Raw genomic sequence first — 12,039 nt, forward strand, 5'->3', positions numbered from 1 at the left:
TGTGGTGCTTGATGAATATTGTTGCTTATTGATTTTTATGTCATATTAATTTATGAATGTTCACAAGCACAAAGATAAACAATACATATTTTACGTAATACATAATACATAAATCTGTTATTTAATTTGATTTCAACTAATATTAATACTCTTCAATTTTGAGTATGAATAAATAGACATCTAAATTTGCATAGAGTTGAACAAGTAGATATACACATCCTACATGACCTAATACAAATCAATTCAAATGTATTTCATATGAAATTATCATATAAAATGCATATCCGTTTACTTATTCAACTTTATATAAATTTAATGGATTAGATTTCGATGTTATTTATGGTATTGATTGGCTCCATTCTTGTTATGCTTCTTTGATTGTAGGACTCGAGTGAAAATTTCAGCCTCAGGCCTCCCTGGAAAACATAACACTGGCCCTCATAGCTGCCTACTGTCTGAGTAGAACCTCTACCCTACGGAGTTGGAGTACCCTTACCAGATTTACCGCCATCTCTACCGAACACCTTGTGACTGTGGTATGTCTCCGACGTCATTTGTTATTAACTAGGTCCTTGTAGATTGAATAGTAGATTTGAGTCTGATAGTATGTGTCTTAGCTTAGGCATTTGTGCTGCTTGTTAGATCCCCAAAATGGAAAAATCAAATTTATCATTTTCACGTGTTATAGTCTATGAATTTTTGGTGATATGTGATCTCAATTTGCTTTTGACCGAAAATTTTCATGAACGTCTGTTACGATCTTATTAATCGTTTGATACGATATATAAGAATATTACTAAATAAAATATATAAATAATGTTTGTATTAGTTATACCCGTCAAATTAAGGATACAGATCACACGTTTGCAGATGACAAGTGTTAAAATAATATATATATATATATATTAGCTTGTGCACCGTTAGATAGATCTAAGGAAATATTTTGCTGTAAATAAATCTCAAAGAACACAGAGAGGTCTCTTGAAAGTTGAAGATCATCAATGGCTACCGCCGGTAGAAAGAGAGGAAGAAAGAAGAAGAAGAAGAGGATGAAGACGATGACCAAAAAGATAACCAAACTCACTAAGAAATTCAAAGCCACCCTTCAACTCCGTCACCAACACTGTACTAAACTCATACCCCACCTCATCGCCGCCATTTCCTCCGCCCATTCTTTCCTCCTCCGCCATGACCTCCATCTCCTCCCTCATCAATCCCTTTCCCTCGAATCCCTTATCTCCTCGTCCTCCTCTTCCATTTCCAACATCGTTTCACTTCTCTCTCTCCCTCCTCCGCCTCCACGCGCTGCTCCACCTCCACGCGCCGCCGTTACTTCTCCGAGCGACGATGACTCATTACCCGGTTGTTGGTTTCAGCGATTTCTGATTGCAGATTCGGATACCCTTTGGGCTGAAACTTTCAATCTTACGGAACCCTCTTTTACCCTTCTGCTTCGTCTTCTAACGCCTTCGCTTTCTTCACTTTCCGTTCCTCCTAATTACGCTCTTGCTTTGACCCTTTATCGTCTTGCTCATGGTGCTTCATTTTCTGCTGTTTCGCGGCGATTTGGGATTGATTCCCCTACTGCTTGTCGCGTTTTCTACACTGTATGTAAAGCTATTACTGAGAACCTGGGGCATTTGTTTGAGCTCAAGAGTGATATCAATAGGGTTATTGTGGGGTTTGGGTGGATTTCATTGCCTAATTGTTGTGGTGTTTTGGGAATTGAAAAGTTCGAATTGGGTGGTGATTTGCTAGGTGAAAATGGATTTTTGATTGTTCAAGCTTTGGTTGATTCTGAAGGAAGATTTTTGGATGTATCAGCTGGGTGGCCTTCTACTATGAGGCCTGAAACTGTTTTACGAAAATCTAAGCTTTATTTGGGTGTTGAGGAATCAAAAGAGTACTTAAATGGTTCATCTTTTGAGCTAAATGATGGCAATTCAATACCTCAGTATATTCTTGGTGATTCCTGTTTCCCACTTTTACCATGGGTTCTCACACCCTACAGAGGAGAATCGAACGTGGAAGATGGGGCGGAAATGGCGTTTAATTCAGTGCATAGAAGAGGAATGCAGTTGGTGGGGACAGCTTTTGGGAGAGTTAGGGAAAAGTGGAAGCTTCTAGCTAGGAAATGGAATGAGCAATGTATTGAGGCATTTCCATTTGTGATTATCACATGCTGTTTGCTGCACAATTTTCTTATCAAGTGTAGTGAAGCAGTGACAGATGAAACCGAGGAGGAGTATCCGAGATTTGAAGAGTTTCCTGTGTTTGACGGAGAGGTTGATGAAAGTGGGAAGAAGATTAGAGATGCGCTTGCCTCACACTTGTTTAGGGTAAGTCAGAGGGAATGAATTCCGGGTTTATGTTGTTTATGTTATTGTTCTGCTTAGCATCTTATAGTGATATGTATATATTAGTCTGATGTTAACTGTTAAGTTGCCCTAGTTAGAAATTTAGAAGCAGTTTGCCTAGTTTTCGCATTTCCAGTTCTCTTTTGGTCTCATGTAGAATCATATGGAAAATTTAGCATTAGCTGCTGATTCAGTATTAGTGTCTTGTGGTTGATGTTCATTATGCTGAATGAATTGTTGATTGCATGCAATTAAGGAAGGAAAGCCTTCCGACGAAAACAAATACAAAATAGGAGCATAACTCCTATGATTGTAATGACAGAAGAAAGATTAGGGATGCACTTGCCTTGTGTTGTTGTATATATTAGTACGGTGTTGAATTGGCCTAGATAGAAAATTAGTTGTAATTTGCCTATTTTAACATCTCTAGTTCTCTTTCGGTCTCAAGTAGAACCATCAGGAATTTCGTAAATAGCAGTTAGCTGCTGATTCAGTATTTGCCATCTCGTGCTTGATGTTCATTATACAGAAATGGGCAAGGTAGGAGCATTATATGTTCTAACAAGTTTTATGTTAAGGAACAAAAAGGGAAAGAGACAATGTTGGCTTCCAGGTAAGGGGCGTTTGGGGAGTGGGATTTACCATATTAAGTTAATGACAGAAGAAAGCAATGTCACATTGTTCATGCCTCTTAGAATTCCAATAAGCGTGCAACTCAAGATGCTGCTGCTAAGTCGGAGAACTAATAGGGCACCACAGAACTTTGGAGCATAGCATAATAGTGACTTTATTTACTATTAGGTGAAGCAAATAAGAATCTTAGTCTACTGAAGAGATATGGATATAAAATAGAACCACCTAAAGATTCTAAGAAGAAACTTCAAACCTGAGTTACAAGTGTGTAAAAAATGTACTAATGTGACATTATGAGCAATATATTAAGGAAAGATCATATAACCAAGATAAGATCACTTGTGAGAACACAATGACTGCTATTTGTGATGCCTCCTGGAAATTTGAATCCTCTTCTTTAACTCCTCTATAGCGACACGATGGGTAGATTCCTTGGCCTTGTTGCACATTTGGTTCTTTCTAAGTAAAATGTGGTGATTACATTCATCATATGCGTGTCAAATCCTAACCTTTTCCTTCCTGGATTAAGATTTCGGGAGATTCTGATCTAAGGTCAAGGTGTTAGAATCCCACAGCAGTTACGCATAGGGGGCTATAGTCTCCTTATATGGTCTTGGTCGATCTACTTGGTGAAATGGGACACAGTTTTGTTGTAGTGATACAGAACAAGTAGATTGTTGTAGTGCTTATAGCAGAATGCAGGGAAACAGAAGGCCAATATCATTGTTTGTACCACAACCTCTTCAGTTGCCCCGGGTGGCTCTTGTCCACAAGGCATCTCTATCTTGCCTGTCCTTTTGCTCTTGGTATGCTATTTTACGATCAGGTTAACTAAAAGATAACTATATGTATCTGTCTAACAGGTGAGATTAGTAATTTGATTATTTTCCTTAATCTAACTATATGATACAATCTTTTTGATTGAGAGTTAGATGAGTTTGACACTCAAAAGATAGTAGTAGTGTAACTTTTACCCAACAAACACCTGTTTCTGTATGAGGTGGAAAAGGGGTTCTCTCAGTAAAATCATGCATGTGGGAGTTTTCCTCTCCCGCTGTCAACAGCATACCCCGTGTATTCGGGGTCTGAGGAGAGTGGTGTGTATGCAGTTTTACCCTTTGGCAAACCCTCCACTCAAGTAAAGCATATCAAAATCAAGTATGAAAAGGAAATACAATAGTGAAGCAATCCATGCTGCAATAATGTAGACAAGACCAGTAAGTAACAACAAAATAATACGATAACTGAGGCAAAGAAAACAACTGGAAATAATAAAATCGAAGAACAAGACTATAGGGGAGTGAGTAACGCATTGCATCTTTTGTATACCCCGTATATTAATCAAGCTCTACTTATCCAAACAAAAAAGGTCGATTGATCTTAGGCGATCCTCACCACTTGAACTATCTTTCAGAATAGGGTTAAGTTATCTAAGATACATATATAGTCTCACACTTGCCCTGTGCTTGAAGGTCGAATAAAGAAGTGTTATAAGCTTTGAATGAAAATATCCATTAACAGAGGCAATAACTTAAAAAGTGTTTTTGAGTATATAACAACACGAAAACAGTTTTTCCCGTGATTGGGGAGAAGATAAATTATGGTTTTTTTTTCATCAAAAGTAGAAGCATAAGCACAAAAAAAACAGAAAATTAATTTTTCAAAACAAATATATCTTTATCAAAAAAAAATTTATTTGCCAATCTATCTCTCATTTACTTAACCTATAGATCTCAAATATTAATTTGTTTGCCAATCTATCTTAGAATTTTTCTAAGTAAAAATTTGAATGGAAGGATAGATGTATATACCCAAAAAACTGGGTTCAAACTCGGGATGACAATGAGACGAGACGGGTTTTGGCCTTATGGGGTGGTACCGTTGATGTTCTTTATTTTTTATTTTTTTACTAATCTGAGTGGTAATAAACAGAACAAAATAGCTTGTTATGGACTTCTGCATAAGAGCTGGAGTTGATGCTCTTTATTTCTGATTTGTAAAAAAAAAAGAATCAATAAACATATTTTGAGACCATAACAACTAAGTTTGTTTATGTCATATTCTTTTAAAACTCGAAGCCTCTTAGTTGAATTAATTAATTAAATCTGAAGGCATGAATTAAAAAATAAAATAACAAAAAGAAAAAACCTCAAAATTGGCCATTGACTCGTGATCTCTCAAATATTTGCACGTTATAATATTTGTGTAAAATTTTATTTTTCTAACAAAACAAAATTTAAAACGTTCACGGGGCGAAGCGGGGCGGGTTGAAAATAAAAGAAAAACTATCGTGTGGGGCGGATTGAAACTTTTGCGGGTTAAGGTTAACCTGCCCCACCCTACCCTATCCCATGGTCACCCCTAATTCAAACGAAGATGCAATTATTCTCGGTAGGGGTGGATATAGTTTGGGCCAACCTGAAATTCAAACTAAAATTTGACATTTTTTTGGAATTTTTGAATTTCGGATTCATCTTTAAAATTTATGGATTTTGAATTGGATATCCAAATATTTGAAACTTTATAGTTGTTGCATATGTAATGATCCGATTGGTCATTTTTTAAATTTTTTGTAAAATTATTGTTTTACCCTTCCCGACATTGACCCCGAGTCATTTCTGAATGAGTTTTGAAAGTGATCTCGAGTTTTGAGTTAAAAAATGTGAACCATGGGAATTTTGGAAAATTGAAAGACTAAAGTTGTTAAAAATGGTTTCGATGTCATTTTGGAGTTTCGAGTGTCGGAATCGAATCCCGCCGATTCTATCAGTTTCGAAATGTGAAAATTGGTCTAGCCGGAATGTGAAAATTGGTCTAGGAGAGTTGTCAGTTTCTAATTCAGAGTCTTTTTGAGGATTTGAGGTCCTAAGTTGTAAAATTGTGAAATTTTAGCCTTTGGATTGATTTTGGTAAACATTTGGGGTTCGGATACTTGGATTGGAATTCCGAGAGTTCAATTAAATTCGGGGGATGATTTTAGGCATAGGCGAGGTCTTGCTTAAATTTTCAGAGGTTCCGAGCTTGATTTGACCTTTTTAGGCGTTGTGTTCCTTTCTTGTGACTTACACGGGACCCGGGTCAAGGAAACCTCAGATTCATAGTTCGATTATTTCATTGTGTCCAAACATTGAATATAGTCAACTTACATATATGTGTGTTTATGGGTTTCTGAACGAAACTCGAGAGTCCATTCGGAGATTTGAGAGTTGGTTGATATGTTCTTGTGTCTGTGTGCTTCGCTTTAGCGCAGGATGACTCGCTTTAGCGAGCATTGCTTCAGCGAAGTGATCGTCGCGTTCGTGAAGAGGTCAGGGGCCTTGACCTTCGCATCCGCAATGGGGATGTCGTGATCGTGACCTTCGCTTTAATGAAGGTCAGTTCGCGAAAGTGAAGATCGGTCCGTTTTTGCGACATTAGATAGGGTTTATTCCTATCATTTCGGGGTTTAACCTTATTTTTCTCCATTTTGAGTTTTGGAAAATTCATAAGGGTGATTTTAAGGAGATTTTTCGTGGTGAATCAATTGGATAAGTCTTTGTAACCCGAAAACTTCAATCCCCTTTAATCATTTGTGGATTTTAACATCAAAACTTGGGATTTTGATTGACAAATGACAAGGTTTTCAAGGACTTGAGTTCTATAGTAAAATGGTGATTATGAGCTGATTTTAATTTCTTTTTCAACATGGTTTTCACCTATGTGTTTCAAATGCCTTGGGTAACATTTTCAGTAAAGATTTACGGATTCAAACTTCACTTTCAGAATTGAGTTTTTGAGTTGATTTGACCCATTTTTTAAAAATGAATGATTCAGATGTTGTTATTTTCAGAATCTTATTGTGATTACTTGATTGAATCAGATTGTGTGGGTTTGGACATTGTTCGTAAAGGAAAGGCTCAAGTCTTGGATTGACTTTTGATTTTATTAAGGCATATGATTTCAAAACCTTGTAAAACTAATAGAATTGTGTATTCCCTCATTGTGTGTGGTGGGGAGTAATGAGAATGAGGTGATGTGTTCAATTATTCCACTTGATTGATCTTAATGAATAAAAAGGGGATTAATGAAAAAGACAACGTGTTGATAATTATCTTTTGTGAATTGCCTTGTTGTGGACCTAAATTGTTGATTGATGAAATGTTTTGATGGCATTATTGTGGATTTGAATTGCTTTAGTTATTGTCTCTTCCCTGTAGTGTGAATTGCTTATTTATATTGATTTATGTGCATCGTGAAGAGACATGTGATGATTATGTTTAAGGAAATGGTTTCAGCCAGTGACATTATATAAAGTCGAAGGAAAATGATTCCGACTAGTGATATTGATGCCAAGGTCATTGCCGGTGAGAGTTATTGATGTCAAGGCCATTGTCGGCGAGTATTATTAGAGGCAGTGTCATTGTTAGCGAGTGTAATTAATGCCAATGTCATTACCGATGAGTTCCTGGAATATGGGCATTTTCCATAAGTCCCGATTGACATTGTGCATGATGACCTTGAGATTTGTGATTGGTGTACTTGACTATTGTGATTTGATGAACTTGATTCTTATGATTTATCTACTTGATTGTCGTGATTGATCTACTTGACACTTATGATTGACATACTTGATAATTGTGATTGATGAATTGTAACAGTTAGACTGCGATTATGGAAACTTGTGAACTGTATTTGTAAACTGTTAGATATGGCTGATTTCTATGTAGATTGTAGTTGAGGCAGTTCGATTGGAATGAAAGGAGTACTTGTATTCTAGCTTAGTTTTGCTTTGTTTAGTAGGTTGCTTGTTGAGTACTGTGTGTTTTGGTACTTACTCATTATTTCTATACTTGTGCAGGTTCAGAGCCCGATTCTGTGTGATTGCTCTTCTTCTAGTCACATTTGAGGCTTTTCTGAGGGTATGTTAAAAGGTAGCTGCTTTTCATTCCGGCGGACTCTCTTGTTCCTTTGTCCTATCCGAGAAACAAAGATATTGAGACATGTACTTATCTTTCAAATCTGTATTAATACATTAATGACTTGTACACATAACAATCATGTTTTGGGGTAATATTAAAATGACTAAGTTTTTCGCTTTTACGTTATTATTGTCTTACTTTCCACATTTCTTTCGTATCTTTGGATTTGAGGTTGACTTGTCTTGGTAGGATAGATGAGTTCCATCACGTCCATTTTTGGATAGTAACAACATAGTAGCAGAAATTTTACCCTATGTGCACCCAAAGAATAGCGACTGCGAGTTTTCCTTGTCATAAAAAAAATTGAAACTTTATACCTTATATTTGGTCCTAATCATATCATATGTGCCAAATAATAATAAAAAAGTTTAATTGATTAGTATCCTATGACCTTGTCTGTTCTATTATATCTGCTTGAATAACATTATATGATTTGATTGATTACCGTTAAAGGATTTTATTGTGATTTTTAATATCATGTATTTTTGTGGGTTTGACTAATTTAGATAAAATGAAAAGCGTTTCATAAGTAAATAAAGTTTAATACACGATAAAAACGTCTGTCATTTCTAATATTATGTACTTTCTGTGACTACTAATCTAAATAATTTCATGAATAAGTAAAGCTTAATACATGATCCGGAGTCATAGACGACAGAGTGGTCTCAATCATTGTTAAAAGTAGAAAATTATACATTCTAAGAAATAAACTAGAGGTAAATTAATATTGTTAGGTAAATTCAAAACCCAAACAAAAAAATATTAATTTTAATCACTTATTACTGTGATAAATCTTACACAGTAATAAGTGAATACAACTAATAAATGTTTTTTTCCAACTTTTTTCCCTTTCCTTGTCTATGGTCCCCTACCCATATTGAAAAGTTGAATTTAAAGTGCTATATTTTTGTGAGCATATTTGGTTGCCTAACATTTATTACAAACAAATAAGTTATTAATGTTATATAAATATTTTTAAAAAATTGCATGGGATCTCACTTCAAAAGCTATTAAAAAAAGGTTTTAGTGGACCCATAAATGACCTAAAAATAATCAACATTATGGTTAGATGTCAAATTCAAACCCTAGCTCCTCTTAGGTTTTTTTTTATATAATTTTTAATTGTCAACCATGAAAAAGAATTAAAAAAAAAAGATATAAAAATACTGATGTGATATGGATCCTAACTTGTAAAGGAAGGAGTTACAATCATTAGATTACGAGTTCGTTTGTGTTAGCTGATTGTAAATAATTTATATATATCGGTTAATGTTTTTTTGAGTGTTGAAATAAATAATAAGCATTTGATATGTTAGTGAAAGAATAAATGCTAATAAACTCTTCTTCTTTTTTTGGTAATAAACAACTAAAAAATTTAACCAAACATTAGGAAAAAGGATTGTTTTTTTTTTGTTTCAAAAGAAGAAGAAAAGGTGTACAATGTCTTAATCAAGCTAGTGTATTTTGTTTTTGCCTTTGAGAAATTGAATGTAGCTTGTGAGGACAATCTTGAGGGTTGGCCATGTGAGTAGTAATTAATTGCCCCTTTCAATAAAACAACTCCTTTGTAGGTATAGGGGCATGTGGTTGTTAGCACTTAGCAATTTCCCATCAATAACACTATAGTACAATTCTAGATATGTCCAATTGGAACATTTTCCCATTGATAATCGTAGCGTCTAAGTCAGATTGTGTAATCACCAACATAAATATTGAATAACGTTTTCTATCAAAACTTCGATAGATAAGAAGAAATCAGCTAAAGTTTTGTCTCTGCTGAAATTTGATCACTGATCTCATGAAGTTTTTTTCATCACTTCATTGACCATTAGGTCGTATCCTGATCATGTTTAGAGTCCAATCCCCTACCATACATGTTAAGTTTTCCATGATATCTAAGTTTTGGCAAGTTTATGCCTACTTGTGTATGCAATGTAAGTAAAAAAGTAGATGAGATGGGATACATATGAAATAAATTCTCTTGAAAAAAATAGGTGATTAATTGAATTTTAAAACTTTACTGCTATACACTATAACATGACAATTAAAACCAATTTTAATGAGGTCTAACTACCTAATTTTCAAGCAAACCAACAACCTAATGAAGTTTTATGACTCTTTATTTAGCTACCTATCATCTTACCCACCACTATATTTTGGTTTCCTTTTCAAGCTCATTTACTTACTCTTGACCTTTTCCACCTTCCTCCTCCTATCTATTTAGTGGGGATAGACAAGTGAGCTTTATCTTCCCTTTTTTTCTTTTGGTGGGGTGGGGTTCAAATTGCATAATATATGTAATATGTCTCATTAGTCACATAACTTACTAGCAAACATGAAGAACATGGATTGGTATTCTTGGTTATCCAAGACTAGCCTTGATCAAGAACTTATCTATGAGTATGGTCTTGTTTTTAGTAGAAATGAGCTTCAGAAGGAGGACTTGATTTACTTCAATCATGAATTCCTTCAAAGTATGGGGATTATTGTAGCCAAACATAGGCTAGAGATTCTCAAATTGGCTCGAAAGGAAGGCGGAGGCGGAATCGGAGGAGGAGGAACAACCTCATCATCAAATGGTCTTTCAAGACTTGTTTTGGCAATCAACAAAGCCAAGAAGTTACTTGCCAAGAACTTGAGCAAGCTCAGTATCCACCGAGCTTCGACTCGTCTAGCTCTCTCTGAGCTCAAACCTTATCGAACACAATGGACCGGAGCACTAAGGAAGCTCGAGAGCTCGAAGGAAGAGAAAGCCATAGTCACAACAAGAAGCATGATAATGAAGTCAGGACCACTAGACAGAAGAATGCAAGACAAATTTATGGCCACCAACAGAAATCTGAGTGCCTCAGGTCCTCTGGATGGGAGAGTACTTCAAGAAAAGTTGATGTACCCTAATAGGAGTCCAATGAAGTCTGGTCCATTGGACAGAAGATACAAAGACAGTGCTGTTTATCCAAGCAGAATCAATAAATCTGGACCATTGGATGCAATGGGCTATAGTAGCCCAATACTTAATCACTACAATCAAGAAATGATACCAGCTGATGATGGGGCTATCTACTCACAATGGTCGTTAATGTTTCAAGATATGAAGCCCACTTGACAACTCATATGAAGCTTCCATCTTGTAAGACTTGCTGCAGATTAAAGAATCCTAGGATAGTATGTTTGTTTGTTTTTATAACTGTGGTGTCCGAGGCCAGCTTGCGCGCATCTCGAGATACCTACCACCTTCACCAGTACTAGGTGCCAGGTAACTCTGATGGGAAGAAATCACCTAGGTTAGTATGTTTTTTGGTAAATATCTGTTTGTTTTTTTAGTAGCAAAAGGTAAAGAGTGTATTTGGCACACAGGCATGGGGTTTGCTGTCTCAACAATCCTTGTTCTGTTGTAACCTTTTTTTTCTGCATTTGTGTACTTGAAAGTCTTGAACTTTAATATCAAATATGTATGATGGTTGGTTCATATATACAGACCTTACCCCTTCCTTGTGATTCCAATAGACTTGTTTCCAATATACCCTTGACTCAAGTAAAAACATTACAAAGTAATTTGAAAAAAAGCATACAAAGGAAGTGAAGAAGCCAAGAAAAAATGTTAAAGAAAGCATCAATACAGAGCTACCAAATAGAAAGCTCAATCAGCTACAAGTATATATGCAATAAAAGACTAGCAGAGAATTCTAAAATTAATCCATCAGCAATTTTAAGGTCATTCTTAGTATCATTCCATTTCCATTTGCATCTATTGAGTGAAGGCTACGCAAATTCCTTTCTTCATCACTCATGTATGTTAAGCAATGTGTATATAAGATCAAGTTCGAGTCTTCCAATCGATGAAAGGCATTAAAGATAAATAGCAGGACCCCAGAACTCAGAAGCAGCATGATTTCAGGGTAAACCATACACATAGTGAAAGGGATCTTCCTGGGAGTACTTTGAATAATGGCGGGAATCGATAACGACCTTCACATGCAAAACTTTGTTGATACTGAAAAAGACAGGTTTCATGTCATTCCAAATGCACCAAAACAGAATTGAGCTTATCCATAAGGATAGGCCATTAGAATTTGGTAATCACAAAACTT

The 12,039-nt window shown here is 35.7% G+C and overlaps 2 protein-coding genes across 2 annotated transcripts; both read left to right on the plus strand.

Annotated features, from left to right (window-relative positions):
- Nucleotides 1-967: 967 nt before the first annotated feature.
- LOC125824451 (protein ALP1-like) lies at nt 968-2,556 on the plus strand. The gene has a single exon (XM_049503829.1). The coding sequence runs from the start codon at nt 1,002-1,004 to the stop codon at nt 2,355-2,357; it is 1,356 nt and encodes a 451-aa protein (XP_049359786.1). The 5' UTR covers nt 968-1,001; the 3' UTR covers nt 2,358-2,556.
- Nucleotides 2,557-10,220: 7,664 nt separating this feature from the next.
- LOC125824447 (uncharacterized) lies at nt 10,221-11,125 on the plus strand. Its single transcript, XM_049503825.1, has one exon. The coding sequence runs from the start codon at nt 10,284-10,286 to the stop codon at nt 11,052-11,054; it is 771 nt and encodes a 256-aa protein (XP_049359782.1). The 5' UTR covers nt 10,221-10,283; the 3' UTR covers nt 11,055-11,125.
- Nucleotides 11,126-12,039: the final 914 nt, after the last annotated feature.

The sequence above is a fragment of the Solanum verrucosum genome, unplaced genomic scaffold (assembly GCF_900185275.1).
Source record: "Solanum verrucosum unplaced genomic scaffold, falcon-dt-bn FXZP01000022.1, whole genome shotgun sequence".
Classification (NCBI taxonomy): Eukaryota; Viridiplantae; Streptophyta; class Magnoliopsida; order Solanales; family Solanaceae; genus Solanum; species Solanum verrucosum.